This window comes from Sturnus vulgaris, chromosome 9 (assembly GCF_052056855.1).
Source record: "Sturnus vulgaris isolate bStuVul1 chromosome 9, bStuVul1.hap1, whole genome shotgun sequence".
In the NCBI taxonomy this organism is placed as follows: Eukaryota; Metazoa; Chordata; class Aves; order Passeriformes; family Sturnidae; genus Sturnus; species Sturnus vulgaris.
This window is the reverse complement of record NC_142251.1, coordinates 22,486,129-22,513,078: the sequence shown is the minus strand read 5'-3', so window position 1 is coordinate 22,513,078 and position 26,950 is coordinate 22,486,129. Positions and strand designations below refer to the sequence as shown.

General features: G+C 40.3%; 1 protein-coding gene and 1 long non-coding RNA gene across 3 annotated transcripts in view; one reads left to right on the top strand and one right to left on the bottom strand.

The window, feature by feature from the left end:
* Window positions 1-11,073: 11,073 nt before the first annotated feature.
* Window positions 11,074-13,354, bottom strand: LOC148222847 (uncharacterized). The gene is made up of 3 exons (XR_015805497.1): window positions 12,917-13,354; window positions 12,715-12,825; window positions 11,074-11,436 (listed from the first exon to the last, which is right to left on the bottom strand). It is a non-coding gene; the product is annotated as an uncharacterized LOC148222847 (long non-coding RNA).
* Window positions 13,355-13,404: 50 nt separating this feature from the next.
* Window positions 13,405-26,950, top strand: part of NEK7 (NIMA related kinase 7) — a 62,037-nt gene continuing 48,491 nt past the window's right edge. The window contains exons 1-2 of one of the 2 annotated variants that reach the window (XM_014885724.2): window positions 13,405-13,629; window positions 24,778-24,862. In XM_014885724.2, coding sequence (XP_014741210.2) covers window positions 24,806-24,862 — 57 coding nt within the window. In that variant the 5' untranslated portion in view covers window positions 13,405-13,629; window positions 24,778-24,805. The remainder of the gene's footprint in view (window positions 13,630-24,777; window positions 24,863-26,950) is intronic. The other variant, XR_015805496.1, reaches the window with a different exon arrangement.

The following is a 26,950-nucleotide window of genomic DNA, read 5'->3' as shown; positions in this document are numbered from 1 at the left end:
TCAGGACAATGTGCAGGAAGGAAAAGCATTCCTGTCAGTACTGTGTTCACATGTGCAGCCTTTTACTCTGGCAGAACATACTGAGGACTTGCCTGGCTGAGACAAGAGCCCAGCAGAGCCCTGCAAGTGTTATCAGGGCTCAGTCAACACCTGGACAAGATGATTTTCAGGATGCTATTCACTAGCCCCATAAGTCTTTCTAATTTGATGTTATTTGATGTGAATTGTGTGTAAGTAATGTTAATTATGCAATAGGTTTTGAAGAATATGTTTTGATTGTACAGTGGAAATGTCAGTCCCATTAACAATCATTATTACCTGTCAGGAAGCAGAAGCAGCTTTGAATGAATGCTAATTTTTTATTCTCGTATCTGTGCAGATGCATACCAATGTTTCCTATATATTTTGTTTATTTGTATCCTGATCATTACACCAACCTTTCTCTCTCTCCAAGTTTTTTCTCTTTGGACTGAGTCTGGAAAAGAGAGAAGGAGGCTCTAACTTCAGCCCTTCTGGGAGTCAGCATGTATTGAATGTGTTTTTGAAACAAAGGTTTCAGTTCTGAAAAAGTGGTTCATCTGCTGAAATGTTTCCAAATCTTGCTCCCAGTGGTCTCTGGAATTTATTAAGTCTGTGGCTATGGTTCAGGAGTATTGGAGTGGGGTTTTGGAAGCAGCATTCCAAAAGGAAGAAACTTGTCCTGTTTCACTTTGTTACAGTAACAGCAAATCTGTATGAAAAGGAAACTTAAAAGACCATTAGAAGGAAAAACCAGTATTTCTGCATCCCACACTTCTTCAAAACAATGTAATTTTATTAAAGGCTCTGTACACAGTCCTTTACACTGACAATTAGGATCTACTTAGGATGATCAGATTTTCAGCTCAAAATTTTGCCCTCCTTTCATTCTATTCTTGCAGAAGACTTAAAAGCTGAACATGAGGATGGTTCCTCCACCCTTTTAATGTTGCTACTGAATTACCTACTTAGTTTAAGTTTTGAAAAAAGTATTACTGGGAGACTGGGCATTTTCTGTGCAACTTTTTTTTCTGAACTTACGACTTGGTCTCACTTGTGGGAAATACTGACAACAGGAAAGTCTTTTTCTGGGCAAATTAATGTACCCTGTTTGATTCCTCCAGCTTTCTGTTCTTTGATGTTTGCTTAATTAAGGATTGATCCACAGATCTAAACTCATATTTTAGTACTTTAATAGGCTACAATAATTACATTTGTCGATCAAACATTTTTTGACTGTAATTGGCAACCTTTATGAAATCAGATGGACTAAGGAGTTAACAACTGCATGTTTTGAACATGAGTGAACAGCAGGGGATAGTCAGTGTACCTGTATAGATTTTATTCACCAGCTTGTGTGTAATTGAAATTACTATTTTATTAGGAAAAAGGTGAAAAGTGAGTGACAACAGGAGCAGGAAAATCATTGTTGGCTTGCTCTGACTTCCTGTAAATTAGATATTCTGGAACAAAGTTTTCATTCATACATATTTTCTTATATTTTTTTAGGAAGAGCAGTCCATGAAGCCTCCAAATTCAATTTAAGCCGTCGTGTCATGCCAGATGAAGCAGTAGTTTGTGGAGTACCTGGAACAAAACTATTATTCCATTTTTCACTTACAAAGGAAACCCCTCCAGATTTCCATTTTTCCTTGCATAAGGTAGGATTAAAAGAATACACCAGAGATGGGGGAGATTGGTTAGGTAAAAGAAAGAAAGGCACTAGGAATGGTCTTGAGTGTGTTTGATCATTGATGGGATGAAGTTTATAGAACAAGCAATGGTACATTCCTAGATATTTTATGAGAATATTTAGTAAGAATATATATACTCCTATTTTTGTCTGCATATTGTAAAATAAGTATTTGACATCTAGTAAGTTTGTATGTGCAGGTTTATCTAAAACACTGCAGATGTTGGAGCATTATGCTACATTAAATCTGTTATAAGTAAATGACAGCAACACCCTAACTGACAGGTTTGGTTTGCAGGTAGTAAAATAGTGCCCTGTGTCAATGCAGCTTCATTAAATGCTGCTGTATCCCATTATGAAGATTGTCAATGGACTGTATGTATAGATTATGTGTCCTTGAAGTATCTCATAAGAAGTTTTGAGCAAAGCAGGAGTATTTTTTAAGTATACTGGGTGTAAGATGCTTGTAGGAGAGCGATTAACACTGTTCCTTAGTGAGACCACACAAAAAAGGTGACATTACTCCCACATATAGCCTTGAGAGTCTCTAAAGCTTAGGGCACATGAGGAGATGATACAAAGCTTTCAATGTTTTAGATGAGAAATGTACAAAAATTTTTTTTAAAGAATCTTAAAGACTAGACTTCTAAACATTAAAGCACTGCCTCATTAAGCAGATGCTATGTTTTTTCAAAATTACAATCCAATTGCGTAAGCCTCAGATCTAAAAATGACTGATGGAAGATGTCTGCTAAACATCAAATTATCAGGTTGTTTTCCACTGCTATAATATTACTCGGAGTAATTGCAGAAGAATAAATAATTAGAACAGAAAGCAAGATGTTAGGTGGAAATTAAGTTTTTAAAGGAAAATACAGGTCACAGAGAAATAAATTAAAAATTCCCTCAGCTTTAATGAGCCAAGATTTCACTTTTGAAATTTAAGGTCTTGTTTTCAGTATTCCTTGACCTGAAACAATACTTTAAATACATTTACTTCTGATATGTTAATTTCTATTGTACATATAATACTTTATACATACACACCCACAGGTGCATACATATAATGAACTCAAAACCTGTAAAATTCTGCAAGGTGCATAAATCACGTGCCTTAATTGAAATATGTGAATAGTGTATAAATCCTCTATAAATCAGCTCCTTGATGCTAGGTATGATCTTATATACTCACACATTGGAGATCTGTGTGGACAAAATCAGGTATGTGAGGTCAATATTGCTCTCTTTAAAGTAAATCTAGATTGATCACAGCAGTGATTCTGTAGCAGAGCTCCAGAACTCTGCTGTCATTTTACCAACGCAGTGCTTTTCTCTATGTTCATTCAAGAATGCATATAGGTCTGCAAGAAAGGTCATAATAAGGTTTACTGCTGAAGCTGTCTGTCACTCCTACCAAAAAGTTCTGCACAGCAAAACTGAGCAGTTTGCTTGTTGATGCTTTGTCTGATAAAAACTGTTGTGACCACATCTTGAAAGAGAACATAAAATAATACCCTTACATCAGCCTTCTAATTAACTATTCATAATAAGACTGCACTGGTTTAAAGTCTAACAAGAGTTTCTCAGTGGATGATGTGCCAGGGTGATTGCCAGCTATTAGAGTGTACTCAGAGGGGCATCCTTCACCAAAAGCTTGGTGAAGGGAATGACAGAAATATTTTGAAGTTTAATAGTACATGCACTACGGAAAAAAAAGATTAAAATGTAGGCAGAGATGGAAGAGATGCAAATTATAATGCAGACATTGATCTTAAACACAATTTTTTTTTAATGTGCATTTTGTGGCAAATCAAAACCTGTTGAATGAAGGCACTTTGTTTCCTTAATGCTACGTCTTTGAATAAAATCTGGCTATAGCTTAATCAGAATGACTGAGAAAAGTCAACGTTTTTGTTAGAGCTACTCTGTGGGCATGGTACAGTGGGGTTAATTTATTTATTTCCATTTCACAAAATAAAAGGAGTTCTGATAATTGATAAATGAATAGGGAAGCTTCTGGCTTGTGTGTGTGTCTCAGTGGCTGTAAAGGATTATCCTTCACACTCTGCTTTACAATGACAGTCAAACAAGCAGCCACAAGCCACCAGATAAAAAATGCGGGTTTTTTGGTGGTTTTTTTTTGTTTTGTTTTGTTTTTTTGGTTGTTTTTTTTTTGCTTAGAAAAGAACTTAACTAATTTCCCCATGCTGTAAAAACTGTGACACTGAAAGAGAGGGGTGAATTCCATGCACCAAGACTGGTGGTAATACAGACCTTTGCAAGAAGTTATGTAAGCTAGAGCACTGCAGCACAAAAGTTAGTATCAGATTCATTGCAAATGAATCATTTGAATTATTTCCTTGTCTTCTCTAGAGTCCTTGAATATTCCCAAATAAATAATGAGCTTTGAAAGATACTCATCTCCCCAAGAGAGACAAGTTTCTGTAAACTTGACTTAAAGAAGTATTTTGCTGCAGGCAATGAAATCTATACAAGCAAACAAAGCCCAGGAGATAGGTTGCCTTCTGGCAGACGATTAGAAAACATTTCTTTAGCAACTTGCTACATTCTTCAAAACAATAACCACTATTATTTTTAAATGGAAATCTTTTCTGTTTGAAGTAGTACTCTAAAAAGCCTCAGGATCAGAGCACACCAGAGTAAATCTTATCACCAGTCCTGCTGAATGTGCCTGCAGTAGGGCTCATGGAACATAACCAGCCCTCTGAGCTTGAACATGTGGGTTAGGTTTTTTGTTTGTTTGGGGCTTTTTGGGAGGGAAGGTGGAGTTGTATGTGGATATATTCCATAAACCCTGACCAATCTGGACTCTGAACATCTGGGAGACTGCAGGGCTTTTCTCTGCTTCAGACCAGTTTGTTCAATAGCTCTTTTATATTAAAGGCTCTGCAAAAGGATTTGGAGGCAAATTCTCCAAACTTCGTGGAAAACAAATGAGGATTTATTGCAGCACTCTCCTACAATGTTAACTTGAAAAGACAACTGAATGCAACTTCCAACTTCTCATCTAGAATTCCATTACCATGGTTCAATACTCACTGCTAAGAAGAGCTCTAAATATGTTATATGAAAACTCCTGTTTTATGATTGGAACTAATTCCACTGTACAGTGGAGAGAAAGTCTGGACATCAGAAGAGGTCAGGCTGTGGTGAAGCAAGAGGTGTTATGCATGCTGTCCTGCTAGCTCAAAGTCTACTGACAACTTGCAGTGGTCTTACTTGGGAATTTAAAACTTTTGTTTTCTTAATAAACCATCTAAATCTGTGAGCTGGACATCTGATCTCTAAAAATATACTTTCCTCCACCCACAAACCCAATTATGCACTTGTTACTAAACAGCTGCCTACTTCCAACATTCAACGGAGTAAAGAGTGAGGAATGTGCCTCTGACATGTACCATAGAAGATTTACAGGCAAAATTAAGGTTGCTTCATGCAAAATTAAAAAATAGAGGATGGCATAAAATCTAACAGTAGCTAGTTACAATCACATTAAAAAATTACTTGGCAGACTGTTAACTTCAGCTATTAAAATAATTATTCAACATGAGGGAAACAAGCAACAATTATATTTAACGTTGGTTTGTCAGAACTTTCTCATTTATTAAATTCAGTGACAATCCCTCTATCTAAACATGATAGAGGAGTATTGTACCATGAAATACAGCAAGAGACAGCTTTACTTTAACCAGTGATTTCTGTTTACTTTAGATGAGCCACTGCAAAGTCTCTGCTATGCTTGTTACTAATTGCAGTGATTTTTAAAAAATCTTTTGATCCTGTACTCTTGGGATAAGGAGTACAGTAACTTCAGGATGGAGTTCTAGACATCTCCTTTGGTGAATTTATTTTGAAATGAGTTATATGGGGAAACCTTCAGAAATCCAATCAAGTTTTTGATATGAAATCCTGAAATCTTTTTTTGGGGGAGTTTCTATTGTAGTACCAACACAATGACACTGCTGAACTATGGAGATTTAAGAACTTGTCCTGCACATTATATATGCCTATAAAGTAAAAGAAGAAGAATGTGCTGGAATTATAAATAACAACTTAGACATGACACGACACAAGTGCTATGTATTTATTTTCGACATAGCAAGGAATGCAAATGAATTTCTGCTAGCAACTGGTATTCTAAAGTATTAAGTTTTCTTCCTAGATGAAGTTTTCCCATCATGTCTCATTATTTCAGTCAGCATTTATGCTTTTATGCCTTTTTCTTTTTTTGAGAAGATATTCTACCAAAAATAAATAATTAAACCACAGATGAACTGTCAAAAGGGAACATTCATATTTTAACGCAACATTAACATTTTGGTAATTAACATGGCAGTTAATGCTTTTAGCAGATGTAACAACATTAGACTTGTAAATTTTAATTAAAGTTAATAGTTCACGATAGCTGTAGGGATCAGGCATCCTCTCTGGATACTGAAAACATGTCTAATGTGATTAGAAATACTAATTGAAGAAAAAAGGACTGCTATAGTAATGACTGTATTTCTTTATCCTACTAAATTATTACAAACCTGCAGGAACTTTTAAAAATATATTTGTAGGAAGAAGCTTGAAGAGTCAAATGCTCCCCTTGAAGAAATTAAAAGGGGTCAAAAGAACATTGCAGACATTTCCTGTGTGTGAGAAGAGGGAAAATCATTAACTGAAAGCCACTGCTCCTTCCTTATCCTCCTGAGATCATATTCCCAAGAAATACTATAAAGTTATTTGGTTACATTTCACAACCCTTTTGGATTTAATTAGGAACTAATGTGTTAGTTTTAATTCTCTCAGAGGCTTTGAATTCCAGTAGCAGGCAGGGAACAGGACTGGCACTGGGAACTATGACTCAAGTGGACATCTCTGGGTTTTAGTGCAAGTTAAGAGATTGGTAGTGAGTCCTTTGCACGGCCTGCTGATACATGAAACATTTTAATAAGCACAGGGAAAAGATTACTTTTATTAAGCTTGTCTTTAACTACCAGCTGCTATCCACCTATAAAATGCATCCCCATTTTTACTGTAAAATGCCAACAATATTTATTTCACTTGTTCTGTGCATTTTTCTTGTCTCAAGCTGGCTCTGAAGTCAGTAGAAAAGTTCTGTAGTCCTCATTCTAGCAGAATTGCCACTGAAAATCATGTTCTTTCTAAGGGTTCAGCTAATAAAGGCTAAACACTGAAATTAAGTTTGCTGTTTTGACTGACAATAGTTATTTTTAGGAGAAATGCAGTTATTCCCCACTCATGCTGTTAGCTCCATTTCTGTCAACACCATTCCAACATCACCATAAATTATTATTCATTTGCATTGCAGCACAGGCATAGGCTCCATTCTAGCAGGCAAAGTGCAAAGACATGGTGAAAGACAATTCTTGTTTGGAAGAATTGCACTCTAATCAGTTGTGACACAGGCTGAGAGAAAGGATGCTAGCAGAACAAATGCTGGTTTATCTTCATTTTGTTTCTATCTGAAAGGTTGGAAGAAGAGATTAGGAAATTTGGTCAAACTTACATGGAAAGAATGAATAAAGTGATTTGAATTAAATTTATCAAGTAACAATGGAATTGAGAACATATTGGTCAAAGTCTTATTAGACTCTGGGCAAAGTGCCTACATGACATGTATGTACCTTTTTGTCTCATGTCAGGACTAAATGTAAACTCTGAATGGTATTTAGTTAATCATGAGCCCCGGGCTGCCTTTTCCCAAAAGTGTACATTTTCCTGAGATCAGGTAAGAAGACCTAAACTGTGTATTTGGAATAGCTGCCAGGTGTATACCTGGAATGAGACAGTGGATAACATAATGCATTCAAATATGCACCTCCATGAGGTTTGGGGCTTCACTGACTTGTGTGCTAAATAGACAAAAAAATGCATTTATCTCACCTATCACTTTCCACTAAAAAATCCAAATCTATTGAACAAACTTCTAAATTTTACCTGTGTTACTATGAAAGGTAAGGTGCTTCTATGGACATCCCAGAGTTTCAACACTGGTGTGGATGTCTGATTTACCCAGGGATTTAGTCAGGTGGGAGAGGAAAATGAAAGGTATGGTTAAGGTTTCAGTGATTTTTTTAGATACCAGATCCTCATTTTTGAGGCACCACTGAAGCCAGTGGGATTCTGCATATGGATCCATATGCATGGATATTTACTTTAGTTAGCTTAAAATGTAATAGCTGTGAATTTTCATTCATAATACTGCATTTTTGTTTTGCAATATTACAGGAATAATGTCCCAGCATGACACAATTGTTAGCAGCTATAACTTACTGAAGGAAAGGATGAACTTGAATAAATTTTCTTTTTTATTTGTTAAAATTCTCAGACCCAGCAGCTAAGGCCCAAGTCTTCAGCTGTGTAAATCAGCATGACTCCACTGAAGTCAGAGCAGCTACACCAACTTACCCTGGGTAGGAGTCTGAACTTCAGTGACACCAGATATACAGTTTACAGGTTTTATTGGCAAGTACATGTTTATAGACTTGAAGGCAGTTTCTAATCCTGTGTCATATCGTAAACACTACCACCTTGGACAAACAGAACAATTATTTGGAAGCTGAAAGTCTTACTCACTTCTGTAAGAATTTCTTTTAGATGAATATGCTTCTGTGAAAGAACTTCATGCATGAAGGACCATTACAGGTAGAAGTTAGATAGCTTTTACCATTAGCAAAATGTACCAATACTCAGATTCTAGCATTCAGAGCAGGGTAATCAATTTAGGAGGTGAAAAATGGAAAAATACATACAGGGAATTTCTTGCCATCACTGATTAGTCACATAGTTACTGAAACTGTTTCATTGGTAATGTTTAAAATGGGTTGGACCTTTAGAAAAATGTAAAGGATGACTTAGCAAAAAAAAAATCTTGAGAACAGTTTGGGGTTTATAATAAATATTTGTTAAACAGGAAGAAGTAAGGTAAGACATAATACAGACGAATATGTCGCTGGTTCTTGAACAGTCATTGCCATCACGTGTGAATGGCAGAACTACCCCTAAACTGCACTGGAGCTCTCTGCCTGGGGACTCTGTTAGTGACATTGTGAAATGAGGGTGATAGTCCTGCCCTCAAGGAACATGGGGAATGCCAGGACATGCTGAGGGAAGATGTGGATGGACCAAGGTATAAAAGCCCTGAAACCTGCTCATCAGGCTGCAGTGCAGGGGGAGTCTGGATGGACAGATCAACCTATGATCAATTAACCTGCACCAAAATGTAGTTTCCTTTATTACCAGTAAGCTAGGTCAGGGTAACTGTGCTCACTGCAGGAAATATACAAATATTTTCTTTCTTCAGTTAAACAATAACACATGTATTATGATAATACATCAAAATAGCAGTGTGCTAGTGCAAAGAAAAATTCTGAAGAACTGTATTTAACTGTGATTATATATATATATATATATATATATATATATATAACCAAATTTTAGGAAAACTTATAGCACAGAACTCTGTACTGACCCTTATAATATAATAATAATATAGCTCAGTACTGACCCTCTCTTTGTACTGCAATGCAGCTTACTTTCTTCAAGCAATTTTAGTGAAGATTTGTTAAGAAGTTTTACTGAAATAGAGCAATCTCCTATCATGCAAGCTCCCTGTTTCCACATACCTTTCCAAAAACTCTCACAGGTTTCTGCAGTATAAAGGGGGTCCCTGTAGGAACCTCTCATAATATCCACATAAGCAAACAGTTTTTCTATCCTGCAGGCTTCCTGCTTCTGATGTGTTTGGAAGAGGTTTTACAATAAAGTTTTATACCATTACTAACATTTTCCTTCAAATGCTTATGGTCTGCCTTTTACAGTTTTACATGTAGCTTGCCAGAGGTTTTGCTATTTTCTGTTTTTCTCATCTGAACACCCGCTTTTTTAGGAGTTCCTTTTTCTTTTTAATAATATCCTTTATTCACATGTAGTGCTCTGCTAGTCTTTTGGAGACCCTCTAACTAGCTTTGACAGATGATAGATACTTCCTCAGAAACTCTAATACAGGTCATTTCCTTCTAATTTACTTTTAACAAACTTCCTTCATTTTATGTAGTCCTCTTTTCAACATTTACTATTGCTATGGTAAGTTTATTTGGCCTTTTCACTTCTACAAGGTTTTTGAATTTGAATATATTATGATCAAAATTCTAAAATAGTTCTTTGATACAGAAATTCAGAAGAAGGTCTGGTGCCCTGCTTGATACAAATCAGGAATTCTCCAAGCTCCCCTGGATTGCTCCATTTAATGATTTTTGTTGTCAAAGCTTAAGTTCTGCATAAAGCCCTATAATATTTATCCAGTGCAAATATAATGGAGATCTCTTTACTCCTGCCTTCACAGCCTTTCTCATTTCCCCATCCATGTCACAGGCAGCTACCCTAGCCTTTTTACTGTTAGTAACAAAGTACCAGGACAGAGGGAGACTTTTCAGGCTTCAAGGACTTAGAGCAGAGCAGTTGCTCCTTTTGATTAATTTCCTGTACTTTACTGATTTGAAGAACCTGAAGAATTGTTAACCAGTGAAGCTGTTATGTTATGCTCCTATCTCTGTGACCTCAAAGATTACATCTATTCCCATCCTCCACTGTCCTCTTCTGCCTGAAAGTTTTAAACTTTTCAAATCTGTATTTTTCAGTTTACTCTGTTAATGAACATCTCAAGAATCTCCATCTGTACAGAGCCCTGGATAACAGTGGAAGCAAGTTAGGAACCATCTGGAGAGTTGAGCTAAATGTTTGAATTCCTGATTGATTTTTATATTGTTACCCAACACTCTCTAGGTGCTTTCAAGTCTAGCAGCTTAGTCCCGACAAAGGACATCAATGGACATTGCCATTCCCAATAATACCCTTTGTTATAATGTGGTATTTTTTATATTTTTGAACTCTAACTATAGTTATAGCTTATGGATATTCACAGATTTCAATGATCAGAAAAAGATTGGTGCAGCTTTTAAAAACCAATGCTGAAATGTAAATGGATTAACAATAGCATGGCTAATGAAGTGTAGCATCCACTGACAAATAGTGAGGGCCTTGTTCCTTCTGTCTCTGGCCTGTTCCATTCCAGGTGTAAAGCATTTGCTGCCAACACCTTCAGAAGTTGCTAAGGCTTAGGGAACAAGCCATGTTGTCTCTCACAGATCCCTAATTCCAGCATGTCTTCGTCCATTTTCTCTAATCCTTTGCTAGCTGGTTAGGCAGTGTCCCCTCTGGCCTCTGAGAGAAGCATTTGCCAGAGATGAGCCTGCTCCTTAACAATCCCTAAGGCTACCGGATCTTCTGGAGTCTCTTCTGCCTTTCTGATTCTGTTTGATATAAAGTCTCCATTACAGGGAATATTTGACAAATTTATTTAACTGCACATGTCAATTGAAAAGCAAAGAAAAACATCCTTCTATAAATAAACATTTGAACAACCCAGGTTTGAAGAGGATCTTCTGTGGAAGTTGTGTCACGTTGCAAATTTAAAATTAATGGGGGCAGTGTAGTTACATTTCTATGAAAGCCTTCGGCCTGGTAGTGATGATGAACTAATTAACTAAAGCAGACTCTTCATTTTTAGGTTCTCTGAGTCCCAAGCACCAAGAATAAAATAGAAACAACCATCTTCTAAGAACGGTACGATTGGAATACAGGAGATGCTTCATCAGCTGGTATTGCAGGCCAAAGTAGCCACTGGATTCAGGTGACTAAAAAGAGAAGTCAAAATATTATGGAACTATACAGTGAAAAAACAGCATGGAGAAAATCAAAGAAAAAGAATGAAAGAGCAGTGAGTACAAAAATAGGATGAAAGAAAAAAAATTCAAATGCACTCAGATTAAACAAAGGAAGACTGTGAGAAACCTACTGTAAAAAAAGGCAAGTAAGCCCTGGGTATTCTCTTTTTATGTATGAATGTAGAGAAACCTGCAAATGCAACTGAAGTCTAGGTGGTGAATTGTTCATTTTCCATCTAAGAGTCTAGAAAATAGCAATAGCTGGGTATTACAGTACTATTGCCTTTACCTGTGAAAACATGAGCCCTGATAAGACTCAGTATTTTATGGTCAGCTACACATCAAATAACAATCTCTCCTTTTTACATCAGAGATTTTACAAACAGGTGACTACCTCACACAACCCCATTTCTGGTTGAGGCTGAAGAGATTTTTGGAGATGGAATCCAGTCAGTGGAATTGCTGATTGTAATTCTTTAAAGTAACTTCTTAATATCGTATGGCAGACCTATCAAGTTTTCACTCTTTGGTATGTGGGGAGCCCTGATGTATTGCACTTACTACAAGAAAACAATACAGGGAAATCTTGTTCAAGAAACTGCATTTGCAAGATAGTTTATAAAAAAAAAAATAAAATTATTAATCACAATTCCAATTAATTCTTTTGGACTACCCTAAAGAAATACAAAATGCACATCAAAGGGGAAGGTCATAGGGTATGTCTGATTTCACAGCCTGGGTGGTCACCTTGTCACTGTATTTGGCCAGTGGCATTGAATGCCCCAATGCTAATGCAGAGGAAATGTGCAGAATGATTAACAAATCAGAGAAATGAAAGCCAACAAAAATAATTTCCTTTCAAATTTCATTAGACTTTGTATCACTGGAGACATTGCAGCTGTCTCAAAGCTTGCCTCAGAACAGATATAAAAATTTGCCTCAAAAACAGATATAATTTTGTACACAGGGAAGTGAATAGATTTTTTCCAGACACACTGGCCCATTTTCTACTTCTTTTTCAAGGCTTAAATCAAGTATTATTTTACTTGTTACAAGGGAAAAACTGCAGCAAAACCTCCAACCTTATGAGAACTTAAGTTTTGCTTTGGAAAAATCAAGTACATCTGATTCAATATAATTTTAAATTACTGTTTTCTTTTTTTTTTTTTTAATTACTGTAGTGCCTTTTACAGAGGACTTCTACACCTGAGGAAAAAGTTACTTGACCACAGTAATCCGTAACCTTACTAGGGAAGCTGGTCAGCTTTCATACTTTTTCCCCATCATTGGTTCTTAAGGCTTCTCTTCTGTGTAGGTAATTATTTTCCATGCACTGAAGCAGGGTAAACTTTCAGGAACCTGAAAAACAGTAGTATTCTGGAATTCGGTATTTTTTATCTACTTAAAGCCAGTGCTATTGCAAAGTAGAAGCTGGTGGAACAGGACTCACCAAGAGTCACTTTTATTTCTCCCACTGTAGCAAAAAGGAGTTTGTGTCACTTCCAGCTGATGTACGCAGCTAATACCGAGTGTCTCGCAGATTGAGTATCACAACTTATACACAAATTGAGGAAGTCTGGCACGCTGCGTTTTCAAACCTGGCAGAAGCCAAGCCTTAGAGCAGCGCTGTTCAGGGCAGAGGGGCCAGTCCCTGCTCCAGAGGCCGGAGCTCGTTCCTCCCGCTCCCGCTCCCACTTCGGCCCGGGGCGAGCGGCCGCGTTACGGCAGTGCCCGGGCCCCGCTGTGCCCCACGGCACCAACACTGGGACGGGCACTCCCGGTCCTACCACGCTCACCACTCCGTCGCTTCCAGGGGAGCCAAGAGCTCCCGCGACACACCCGGACCCGTCCGGGACCGGCCGCGGCCGCCCCGGCGGACACCGCGCCTCCGGCCGGGCGGGGGGAGCGGGGCGAGGCGGGGCCCGGCGACCGCTCCGCCCCATCCTCGGGGATGCCGGGATGTTTACGGGCCTGGCAGGAGCGGCGGGGGGCGGAGAGCAGGTCGGGGCTGCCGCCGGTGCCCGCGCCGCCTGCCAGGAGCCCCGCTAGGCGCCCGCCGCCAGCGCCGGCGCGGCCCCGGGCTCGAGGTACCGGAGGAGCCGGGGAGGAGCGGCCGCCGGTTTCGGTCTCTCGCGGCAGGAGCAGGCTGAGCCAGGCTGTCCGGTGAGCGGGGCGGCGGCGGGGCCGCGGGCGGCGGCGGGGCCGGAGGGTCCCGGGGGTCCGGGCGGCCGAGCCGGCGCTGCCGGGGCGCTCCCCCCGCGCGCGGTGCCGGCGGTCCCGCCTCCCGCCGTCTCCCATTGGCCGCGGGGCTGCGGCGCGCGGCGCTATTGGCTGCGGCGGCTGCCGCTCCGCCCGCCGCGCGGGGAGGGAGCGGCGCGGGGCCGGAGCGAGAAAGTTTGTGCGCGGCGCTGGGGCGGGACGGGCGCGGGCTGCGCCGCGTCCGGGGCACCGGCACCTGCCCCGCGGCTGGAGGGGCGCCGAGCCGCCGTGTGCCGGCAGGGCGAGCGGCGCCCTGAGCGCTCGGTGGCGTTTCGCCCGGTGGCGGCCGCCGTGCCGCCTCCGCTAGAGGAGCGGGCGGTCAGGGACCCTGCCCGGCGGCCTCGCCGCCTGCGGCCCGGCCGGCCCCCATTGCCTCTGCCGCGCCGGGCTCCTTGCGTGCCTGCCGAGCTGCTTTCCCTGGTACTGCTTGTCGGTTTTCCTTGGTTTCCTCCAGGCTCCCGTGCCCTCCTCTCTCTTGGGGTGGGTGTCCGGCAGATGCTCCCGGGACAGCCCAGCCTGGCGATTTCACACGGCCGCGGGTGAAAGCAGCGCCGTCACCGGGAGCCGCGGCCCTGCGGCTTGCGGGAGGGGGCAGCCCCGTCCGGCGGGGCCGGCGGTCTCTGCCCGGGGGCACACCGGCGGTGCCCGGCCGGGGCCCCTCCCTTCCGCCCCGGGCAGCGCGGTTTGCTGCGGGGCTGCCCGGAGCTCCGGCCCGCTGGGAGACGCTGGAACGGAGGCGTTCTCCGTCTGCGGAGCGAGTGTCCGCTCCTGCGCCTTACCGAGCATCCGCGCTCGGCTGTCCCAGTGCTGGCCCCGAGTTCCCCTCGGTACCCCTGCGAGCTGAACCTGCGCGGTTTTATGGTTCAGGACGCTGTTCTTCCAGCACAGTGTGCTTTGATTGGCTTTGCTTTTTGTCAGGGGCATCACTACTGGAATGGTAAACCTACTTAAGTTAGTCACCCTACTTCTGATAAAGATGATGAGGGGATGCGTGTTCATTAATTAGACAGATATTTAGTTTTTGCTACTAGATAAAAACTTCCTAAATGTTTTTTCTCTTCTTGCACCAACTTAATGGTAACTTTTTTCCCCTTTTGAAGTGATAGAGGTGCTTTCTCAGATTGAGACAGTGGCATCGCTTTTCAGGAAAAGTTGCATGTGCACAGTAATTTTGTGTAATTTTCCTATATTAAGTTGTGTTACAAGCGTGAGATGCAGAAATTGCATAAGATACACACTTTGGATTATTAGATTGGATGGTTACGTTCACAGATTGGCTAAATCAGGAAGAATGAAATTTAAAAGTTTTTTTTTCCAGGCTGTTTAGGAGAGAACTCAAGTGTTGCAGTGCTGTAGAAATGTCTGTATTTAAACTGCAGACTTGCACTGTCTTGAGAGAGATGAAATGCAGTGGAAAACAGTCATTGGTTCATGGCCTATGGAAAACTTAGGCAGAGGAATGAAAACTGTGTTGTGTTGTGGAAAGAGGGAAACTTACTAGCAAGACGGGCAGCTTTAAAGTAAGAACTTAAAGCCATGTTTGTTATTTTTAAATTTTTGATACTGGAAAAAAGAATAATATTAAGAACATTTGTTCTTCCATTGCAAAACATGAAGATACTATATTTAGAAGTACCTGATGTTTGGGTAGTTGGCTTGTCAAAGCACACTTAGAGATCGTTCACTGTAAGGATGGAGATAGTGCCTTTGTCATAGGTATCTTGTATTCAACATACCAGTTAGTCATTGCAGTAAGAAAACCAATTGTCAAGGAAATTTATTCAATCAAAAATCTTTTTTTGATGGGCTTATCACAGCGTCTTCCAGGGTCTACACGAATTAGATAAGTAGATTCCCATCCTCACTATGGAAGCTTATTTCAAAAGAAGAAAAAAAATCAAACATTTTAGAGTTCGTCGGAGGGCCTGTGAATAAATGAGAAAGATGAAAAACAGAGTGCAGGAAGTCAGTTGCTCATTTTGCTGTGACCTCTGGTATCTTCTGAAGTATAAAACAGAGCCACATAAGCCCCTCTGTGCCTTTATTTTTTTGTGCAAGAGTTGAGCTCAGTTGCACAAAACATAGTCTTGTGTATTTGTGCACAGAGACAATTTGCTGATGCAGTTTGTTCGTAAATACACCCTCCCCATGTTTAGTAAACTAAGTGCAGTGCTCTCTCCCTTTATACTGATGCTAAATTCAGCTTATCACTAGCAGTGCCTTGCTGCCTTCTGAAGTTTGATATTGTTCCAAACATCTGTGCTGGATGCTTGATTGAGTTCACCTTACATTGGAAAGTCCCCTAGGAAAAGTCCAACTGCAATAACTTCTTCTCTATCTTCAAGGGTATTTTTTTTTTGTTATTTGTGTTTATCCAAAAATCCTTCCTGATTCCCAGGAAGTAGGATTTAGGAGAAGATGGGATTATCCTGTGAAGGTTAATACTATGGGTAGTTTTAGGAATTAACTGACTCATTTCTAGAGAATTTGTTCAGTTTATCTGTGTTCCATGTGCTTTGCAACAGAGATGAAAATAACTGACCAAAATACCAAAGTGGTGATAAGGGCAGCCTTTAGAACACTGATTTGCTGTGTTTATCACCATTTGACTTCCCTGGCCACATGGGAAGGAACTGAGCCCTAGACTGAAGTACATAATCTCACTTTCTGTTTCCTTAATAAGTATTAAAGTGATTCTTCCTATCGGGTTAGTTTAAAAAGCTGCAGAGAAGCAATGCTGTTAAAATGAGTTGCTACTTTGGTGAAGAGACTCGTGTGTATTTGTGTCAGGCATGTAAAACATATCTGTGATTCAGTTGTGATTTTTGTAGTAGAAAATGCACAGTATTTCAAGTGCTATTGTAACCTGTTGGGCATATAGCACTTATTTATGCAAGGGAATTCGTTATAAAATTTTAAACAACGCATTAAAAAGAGGAATTTGTAAGAAAATACTGTGAACAATTATGTTAAAACCTGATTGCACCTAGTTAGTCTTGTGATATTAGTGACTTTTGTTTTGGATTATAGGTGACAAAGTAAGTAGACTGCTTGCATCATGTGGCATTTGGGAGTCTGCATTTAGGCCTCTTTAAGCTGCTTGGAATGATTTATAACAAAGTTATTGCTGTCTTATTTAATGGCTGTATTTATGTTGGACCAGATGAATTACTTTACCATGTCATAAAAGTTCTTGTAGAGCTCGTAGATTTGATTGTTGCTGAGGCCTTTGGGAGATTTTTGAATTAGGTGCTGTGAAGTGTTGATGAACCAGTCTTTCTCAGTTCTTTTCAATTTTCTGTAGTTGGAGTACAGAGTTTACGAGATTACTGATTTTTTTTTGATAGCTGGAAGGCAAAAGTATCACAGGTGAACTAAAAGTTACTTCTAAAAATAAGTAAAAACTTGTGGTGGGAAAACACATAGCCTTCTGCCCTGGAGAGGCCCTTCTTCTGTACCCTTTTTGTCCTCATCTGAGAGCAAATCCAAAAAAGGAGTTGTCTTTGCAGCACTGAACTTCCAGTCCGTGCCCTGAGTGAAATTCAGAGCTGTGTGTTGGGTACGTGGGCTGTGTGTGAGCTTTACAGCAGGACTGGAGGAGCAGGCTGCACTCACAGTGCTGAGTGTACAGCTGGTCACTGACAGTGCTCCACAGCCACACATGGGTCTTGCATCTTTTAGACAGTGGTGCTTTAATGTAAAACGTAGAAACAGCTGCAGACTTGAGTGTTGGCTTGCCTCTGAGGTGAGTCTGCTGGCTGCTGCTTGCCTTGCTTCTGGACCCAGGGATCCTGGATTACTTACTGCTTTGAGGAGTCAAGGGTAGTGCTGCTCAGAGGTTCACAGAAAGCCTGTTAAACATGGCTAGTGCTTCATTAATTTTATCATCTTTGGGGTAACAAATTTTAGCAGATTTTGAATTGTATATTACAGATAACTTTTTTCAGCTTGAAAATACGCTTCTAACACCTGCAGTAGGATATCTTGCCCTGCTTTCTAAGATACTGAGACATTTCTTTGAGGAGTGTGTTTCACTTTCCTTACCAGTGGTCTGAGTAGCCGTAGCAGCCCCAGTGGAAGGAAGAGGGTTTGGGAGTCATGGCTGAAGGCAGGGGAGGCAGCATCACATCATCCATTCCCACTGTCTTGGAACTGCTCACTTACAGAGGCGGGAGCACAGCCTGGTGTGGGCTGAGGCTTTGCTTTCTTGATGGTATCATGGTTAAATACAGTGCATTGTTCTCTGCAATGCTATTCACTGTGACATTATGATGATCTACCTATGCCCTTTATAACTGGCTATTGAGTATGAAGAAATATTTAGCTTCTATTCACCTGAAAGAAATCTGATAAACTGAAAAATGTAGAAGCTTGCTGCTCATGCAGTTTCAGTTCCTGTTTCTTTTTCAGTTCGTGAGAAATAATAAACAGTCAATAAAGGGCAAGTCAGTGCATGTATAACCCTTTGGGAGTACCTTGCAAGATAAGCAATCTACTTGAGTGACATAATTGAAATGGAGAGGCAGAAGTAAACAAACTAACTTTTTAAATTGTGCTCATAAAGAGGAATGGAAGCGGACTTGTGAAGCAGGAGAGCTTCGACTTTCATCTTCTAGTCAGACAGCACTGGCAGAGCAAACTCTTAGTAGCTAGGAAATGACAGTGAGTGGCATGTGTGTTTTCAGGGTTGGAGTGAAAATAAGCCTGGTAAGTCGGGCCAAATGGATGAGAAAATTGCTTATGAACTCTTAGTGTATTCCCTTACTTTCTTCTAAAAGGGTTATTTGTGTATGGCTGCTCCTGCTCTTGCTAAAACCAACTTTACCCCAGATGAACTGTCTGTGTGTTTTTTGACTGCTTTGACTGGTATGCCCACGAGTAGGGAATTTGGACATAAATTTGCTGAAAACTGCAGTATTTCCAATTAGGCAGTTAATATCTACCTGTAGATTAACAACTGCTGGGAATTTGTATTGTTCAGATTCAAGGCTGTCCCTACAGAGGGGAGGAGTGTCTTGGCATCCTGTGGGGAGTATTGATCTGGCTTTTAGCAACTCCTTCTAAAATGAAAACTAATCCTACTTGAATATAGATGTATATGGATCTATACTGAATCACTTGGAGTACTTTAAAAGTTGCATATACAGCTTCTGTCTCATGTGGATGCTTCTGCAGAGAATATGACAAATGGGTATGTGTTTTCCCTACTTTAGAAGACATTTTGGGTTTTTTGGGCAATGTGAAGCAAATATTTGCTATTAGTTGACAGTGGTAAAAATGAGATTTTCTATGTACGTGCACACTTAGGTATAGATACAGAAACTGCGTGTACAGATGTGTGCACATATCTAACATGCATATATATAAGGTTTATATATATGTATATATACTAATAGGCATATGTGACATTTTTTTGTGATAATGGCTAACTTGGTCTTCCAGTACTGAGTTTGCTTTGTCCCTTGTCAGTTAGTCTTGGTAGACTGACTTCAAGTGGGTGTCAGCTTAAATGTGTTTTGCATTATTAATGCATACATATAAAAATATATGTAAATATAAACATTATAAACTGCAGCTTGCCCCCAGGTTGCCAGCATTGAGTGGATGCTGAAGAGTGTTGATCAGTGTTGATGACCTGACAAAGTGTGGGCTGTTTGACTACCAAGCCAGTCCCCTCCAGTGGCCAAGTTTTTGCCTTAAAGAGGTAAAGAATGACTTAAGACAGTCTGCCTTATAAACCAGTTCTGTGACTGTTTTTCACCCTGCTCACATCAAGCTGAAGGACCAAGCTGTTATTGCTGGGTCTGAAATTTGTCTCCTCCCACCAGGTCTGTGGCTTTGGAGCTGGGAGGGTATGTCAGTGTGACTGCAGGTGACAGAGAGCAGTGCTGGGATCAGGCTGGCACGCCTGGGCTGCCTGGCACACGCTGCTGGGATTAGCACTGCTGCGGTGGGCTGCGGGACTGTGTGGCGGCTCTTCAGGAAGGCATTTGGAAATCTAAACCCTTGTTTCCACAGCGCTCTGCTTTTTTTAGGTTCAACCAGGGTGACTGCTTGAGTGTTCTACCTACGTTTAAATTGTGCTTTTGGGTAGCTGAGCCTCAACATGTGATATAAGCAAATGGGGATATTTCTTTAGCCTGTGTTGTTATGTGAAAACATAGTATTCATATGTGTTGTTAGGTTCCTCCCCTCACCCCTCAGCTGAGGCTGATCCTTATCTTTAAATTAAGTAAAGATAGATGAGAAGTTTGTTGAGCTGAAATTTTTCATTTAAATCCACATTAGATACTGAAGAATCTACACAAAACTTACAAGAAAGTAATTTACAAAAAACAGTTGTTTCTGAAAAGCCTTGTGTATAACCTAACTAAAGTAATGGTTGTAGTAAAAACTGAAAATATCTGCCTTAACTGATGGTGTAATCCAAAGGTAAACATAGTACATTCCATCCTTTGAGAACAGCCAGATTGACTGTGTCCCTGATCAGCACATCCTGAACCAGTGTAACTCTGTGTTTCTCTGTTAGCAATTATGTGGAGTAGTTACAGCTTTATTTTGCAGGAATAAAAAGAAGACTGAGCTTCTTAGATTCTCAGCAGAACTGTAACATTCTGAACATTCTTTAAGTATATGCTCTTTTCCTAAAGTATAGCTGTTTCTACTTTGACATTGATTACTCTATGTTCTCACTTAAAATGCAAAATTGATAAACAAGTGCATAGCAAGTAGCTAATAGAAACCATGTATATTGAGACTATTAATGATGTTTTGTACAGGAAAACGTATTTTTTTTGTTGTAGAGCTGCCATCTGTTAAAGCAAGAACATTTTTGCCTAAATACCATGTGAATTCAGTGTGAATGCTTTATGGACTTGCAGCTATGAAACTAGTTATTAAAAAGCATGTTTCATGTGATTAAGCAGTGCATGTAATCTTTTTCTCCTGAAATAGTCTGATCATGTTTTTAAATACATGTTGTTAGACTTAAGTCACAAGGATTTCAAGTTTTTCCTAGGTATCTTTATTTTTTGTTTTTTTTAAATGTTATTTTAAAATACATCTGAGTGAAATGAAAGCGATGATCTCTGGCTCCTGTTCAGGAGTGGCTCCTCTGCCCTGCTGCACTGACAGCCGTGGGTAGTGCTGCCTCTGCTCTGGCAGGCTGCTGGAAAGCACCTGGAAGGCTGAGTCTGCCTGTGGGATGGGAGCTTGGTGTGTAGGAGTGTGCTCTTGCCTCTTGGGCTGCTTTGTATCTGCATAATCTTCAGATGTGTGGGCAGATACCCCAGAGCTCTGGCAGGTGGCCACTGAGGAGGTGAATGAGGACAGTGATGCCTGTTTGTGAAGGAAGGAAAAGGTGTTACTCCTGTTTCAGGCATTGGAGTTTGGTGGTCTGACTTACTGGTGAGGGCTCCTTTTCTGCCTTGTGGAGTAAGAGGAGTTGCTGTGCCTGTGTGATCCCAAATGAAAAATTGGTCCTGTTGTCTGTATCCCCAGGAAGTTCATTCGTGAGTAGGTGCCACATACTGTTTTGATCAGCTGAAAAAGTTGAAGATTTAAAGCATTAGTAATTAAACCAGAAGTATTAACTCTAATTGTAAAGTTAGCAGTCATAACCAGAGTATAAGATTTAGTGTATATTTGTGTGATCCATATTCTGTGGAGGTTGTCCAAATCCAAATGATCTTCATCATCAAAATGGTGAACATCATGTTTACACGATAAATGATTCAGAAAGTTCCATTTTCTTGCAAGGGGTGTGCTGAAGGCAAGGAGTCCTTTCCCCTCATGTGATCAGTTTGAGTGTATTGAAGAACATGAGTTACATTTGGAGGTTTTGGGGAGTGCTGTTATAGTTATAGACTTGCCTCACCTCGCCTGTTGCTTCTTTTTTGTGAACCTTTATCAGGGTGATGGATTTGCAGAAAGTGGTCACTCTGTTACTTGTTTAAAGTATTTGTTTTGTATTTGCATTTCAATTTTAAACAAGCATGGACTCTGGAGTATTTTTAGTCTCTTGTCACTGTAAATTGGAACTTGAAAACCATCTTTGGAAGAGACAACTATTGCCTCAATTGAAATTTGAGGATGAACAATATTACAGTGCTATGTTTTGACTTCTGGAGTTAGTATATAAGGTGAAAGGCATGCCTGACAGTGAAAACAGTCTTCAAGCAACAAAATCCAATTCTTACTTGTGTTATATTTTATAGTACAAAAGATTTACTTTGCATCCTTGGCATTCCTTTGCATCTTTGTGATTTTTGTATGATCAAAATGGCACAATTATCTAAAATGTTAATCTATCATGCAGCCTTCAAAGACGAAAAATTAAAAAATTTTAAAAACTTTCATATATAGACATAAAATACTTCTCTTTGCCTTTCTGCAAAAAGAACAGCAAATCCACATGTTAATAAACCTTCTGTGCTTTGTATGGTAGAATATTTTTATCTCTTTGGTTTGCTTGCTTTTATTATAAAAACAAGCCACAGACGACAGAGTGACTGGCAGTGGTAGTAATATGACTTCTCCCATTTCTAATATTTTCCCAAATTTAACAACAAAAGAGAAGGACAAATTTCTGAGCACTTTCAGTCAGTGCCTCTGACTGTTCAGATAGGATGAATGGGTTATATATTTTGAATCAACATACATCATCTAAACATTTCAGTTTAGATTTCATTAATGTTGGGCATATATTTGCAATAGAGGGTAAAGGTTTTTTTATTTACTTCTTTTAACTTGGCAATTTGAAGGAAATGTTTGATCTGTAGGAACTACCTGTTGATGCATTACATGGTCAAAATCTTGAATTTTGAAACCTAATAGTAAAACATGGCAAAACTTTCAGTAGAAATATTGATGCTATTGAAGAGAGTTAAGTTCATATAAAGACTCTTTGAAACAACACTTCAGAAAAAAATTGCTGCCTTCTTAGGAGTGATAGAAAGATCTCTACAACAAGAAATTAGCAGGAGATTGCTTAAGTTTACTGTATATTCCTCCCCTGGGATTTGTTGCAAATGCATCAACCCCTGTGAATCTACCCGAAGAATTTAGTTGAAGTTTTGTGACAACGGTTTAATTTTCAGTGCTGTTGTGTTATGATTTCTTGCCTTGGAGGGGATGTTGCATGGGAGATGTTTTGGAACTTGGAAAAAGTGTTGATATTGGTGTCCTAGTGCTGGCTGAAAGATTGCCTGGTCAGTGGTGTGCACTGTCTCTGGCAGCTGACTTCCCCTTTCTCAGCATGGTCATTCTGACAGTCTTGGAAATCTTGGCAATTCCTACCTCCTCTTCTCTGCTTCTCACTGTAGTTTGATAATTTGACGTGTAAAAAAAATCTGTTTACCTGCCTGGAGTTGCTTTTTGTGGATCTCCTTTGTCTTTGAATCAGTTACAGATAATACAAAACAACAGGAAGCCCCAACCTGTCTGATTTGTATGGAAGTGTATGATGGATGGGAAGGCAAAGCCTGAGGGCACCTTTGGTTTCTCTGGAGTGTGGCTGTGGTTTGGTTTCAGGAATTGCTGATGGAGCTGGGATGGCATGTGGGTGATTTCTTTCAATGGGCCAGGGAGAGCAGATCACTAATGATTTGTTTGTGTATGCTGTCCACTGCTTACTACACAAGGGCAGCACAGGGAGAAACTGCAGAGCTGCTTGGTGACTCTGTCTGTTAGTGATGTTACCACAACAATGCTGTAAGAATGGCAACAGTGCTTCCAGCACAAGCCATTCATTAGTTTCTTGAATATTTTGCAATTGCCTTTGAAAAACTTTTCTAAGAGTTTTTTCTAACCTTTTGAATAGCCTAGAGGAATTACTGGGAAGATTTGTGTGTTTTAACAGCTATTGGATTCTGTGTGGAGTGTAAATAGCTTTGTGTGTGGAGGCACATAGGTTTAGCAGAATAAATTTATTACAGGAAATTTCCTTATGTTAAAGATTTTAATGGTGTCAGAAAAGATGTTCTGTATCGTCTGTCTCTAGAACATTCAGGATTTGGAGCAGGGAATAAGAAAACAATAAATTGAAAAGTAAGGGGTAGTATCTCCGTCAGACACGTGATCCTTGGAAGGCCTTGGCAAGTTTGGCCAGGTAATAGGCAGGGATACTTCATCCTTGTGGGAGGAAAAAGTTGTTCAGGCCTTGCCTCTTACTTGTATGAAAGCTTATTTCATTGTTTGCATTTGAAGCTGCTAGTGAACTTTTGTTCACTAGTTTTGTCTTCACCTGACAGGGCTTGGCCTTGTAGGCATCAGTAACACTGGCTGCTGCACCTGCTCCCCCATGGGGGTGCCTAAGAAAGGATGCACTTAGCTCAGGGAAAAGAAATCTTATGAGCATTTGCATTTTTATCTCTCCTCTTTTTCCTGCTAATGATTCAGTGCATTTTGCAACTCTTATTACTGGTCAAAGCCTTGTGTATCAATCTTGGCAATGTGGCAGACATCTTTCCTCCCATCTTACTGATGGGAAATGAGAAGCTCACAGTTTGGAATGGAGGCTGTGCTTCCAACATGGTATTCCAAAGGCCTCTTAACTAGGTTGTCAGAATGTATTGTGTACGTGTTTAGCTTTTTTTCTGTTTAGATGGAGCTACTATTGCATATTCCCTAAAATCTGCAGTTACAACTGCAGCACACATAGTGCTTATTTGCATTGATTTAACTCTTCTGCTGATCTGCTATTTCCCCTGCTATCTATAGGTCAGGTAGTCATATAGTTAAACAAGTGGTTGGTGCCCCTGAGGAGTAATGGGATGATGCAGCTTTTATCAGACAGAGTCATTTGTGTGGTGTAAGTTTTAATTCACATTATTTAATAGTACATTCAGGTGCCTATAGTGATTTATTTAATTTCATAGAGCAGCTAAACATAAGAAAACCTCCTTCCCCTAAACAGTGCAGAGCTAGACTAGTTAAATGTTCCTAAACTCAAGCATAGAGTTGAGAAGATTATTTCCTTTGTTCTTCTGCTGATATTCATTAATCATAAATACCAACTGAATTACAGTGTAATGACTGTATTTTTCTTTTCAGGGCATAAGGGACATTGTTGTGTGATAGAATGGATGAACAGTCACAAGGGATGCAGGGGCCTACTGCTCCACCATTTCAGCCACAGGTACATATCTGGGATTTTTTAAACTGTAACTCATTTCTTAAATAGAGCATGGGATAACATTGTTTCTTGTGGTAACAGTGAAACTGTAAACAGATAGAATGTATTCTCATGATCTTGAAATGAATTCTATATCAGTCCAGTATTCTGTAGAAAATAATTAGGTTTAATTTTTGCCTCCTGCTGCTTCACTGACTTTGGGGAGTTGGGAGTTGTAGTGTGAGGAGGAAGCAAAAAGGAATACAGTTGTTTCCTTAAGAAATGTTGAGTTGTTAAACACTGTTTCAAAATTGTATCCAAAGTATCATATTTATTTCAGACTCTTGCCTTCACCTATTCTTACACCTCCTGACAGTGGTACTATATGAATTTCTGTCATTACCTGTTTAAACTAGGCATCAGGTTTCAATTGGTTTCAATTCCACCACCTCCCTTTCACTGTCACTCTCACAGTGAAAAAATCTTTCCTGATGTTCAGATGAAATCTTCTGTGTTTCAGACTGTGCCCATCACCTCTTGTCCTGTCACAGGGCACCACTGAAGAAAGGCTGACTCTGTGTTTTGACATGTGTTTTTCAGGAATTTGAGCCCATTGATGAGATTCCCCCTGAATCTTCTCTTCTGTAGGCTGGATGTTGCCAGTGCTGTCAGCCTTTCCCCCTGTGATCTGTGCTGCAGAGCCCTGGTCACCTCCAGTATGTCTGTGTAGGGTGGCCCAGAGCTGGATGCAGCACTCCAGCTGTGCTCCCACCAGTGCTGAGTAGAGGGGAAGGATCATCTCCCTCCTCCTCCTGTCACCACTCCTCCAAATGCAGCCCAGGACATCACTGTCCACCCCTGGCTCCATTGCTGGCCCGTGTTCACCTTGGTGTCCAGTGGCACCCCCAGGTCTGGCCTGTGCAGCTGGTTCCCAGCAGGTCAGTGCCCAGCGTTCCTGGTGCATTTTGGGGTTACATGTGGGGCTTCCCACTTCCCTGTGTTGAATTGTGAGTGTCCTGTCAGCCCATTTGTGCAGCCTGTCAGGGTCCCCTGGGATGACATCATGACCCTCTGGTGCATCAGCCAGTCCTCCCAGTTTGTGTCATCAGCAAACTTAGTGAGATCACACTTGGCCCCATTATCCAGATGATTAATGATGGTGTTGGCCAACACTGGACTGAACCTTCTATTGATTCCTGAGGTACACTAGGAATGGATAATAAATTCCTGCTAGCTACAGTCCTCCACCTCAGAAACTCATTTGCTATTTGGAATGAAGTGCCTGAAAGCTCCATCAGAGCTTTTATCTATGAAGTTAAAACACTGTACTCCCTTACATCACAAGGATGTTTCAGAGTGCACATATTACTCCAAAACTGCTTCCACATTGTAAAAGGGATTATGGAGGAAGATAGAAAAATATGGATTAGCAGTCTGAGGCAGTAGACTCTAAAGTTCCAGAACTTCTGTGAGAGTAGAATGGTGGGAGCATTTTAGCATCTAAATAGAGAAAAGCATTAATCTCTGACTAGACCTGAAAAGCCATAAACTGAAGGTAGCATATACATCCCTTACTTTTTGGGCTTTGTTTCTGTGGGGTGGTGTTTCTTATTTGTTTTGGCATTCCCAAAGCTGAAGAGCAGTGATTTATTAAGTCTTTTCTTATATGGAAACATATTTCTGGTCAGCATTGCTATTCTGCTGTCACCTTGTTTGCCTGTATTCCCCTCAAACTGAGAGCTCAGAGTGCAGTATTGAGTATACACACAATATACTTAAGTAATGAAACATTTTGTTTTCTGTTTCATTCAGTTGCTTTTCCTACAAATGTCTGACTTGCTTTTTGGTGGTAACTGACCAATCAGTTTAACTTTTCATGGAAGTTTTTCAATGGTGTTTTGTAAGTCTTTTCCTGTGTGGTAATAGCTAATTTTAAAAACAACGATTCACAGTCTTTAGGGTGGTGTTTCCCATTAAGTTTTGGATTGCTAACCTTGAGATGCTAGTATTGAGTACCAGGGTGAAAATCTAAGGGAATCTTCTGCAAGGCTTTGCAGTTTTATTTTCAGCTAGTTATCTGGATAAATTTGGAATCTGAAGAAACTTTATTGC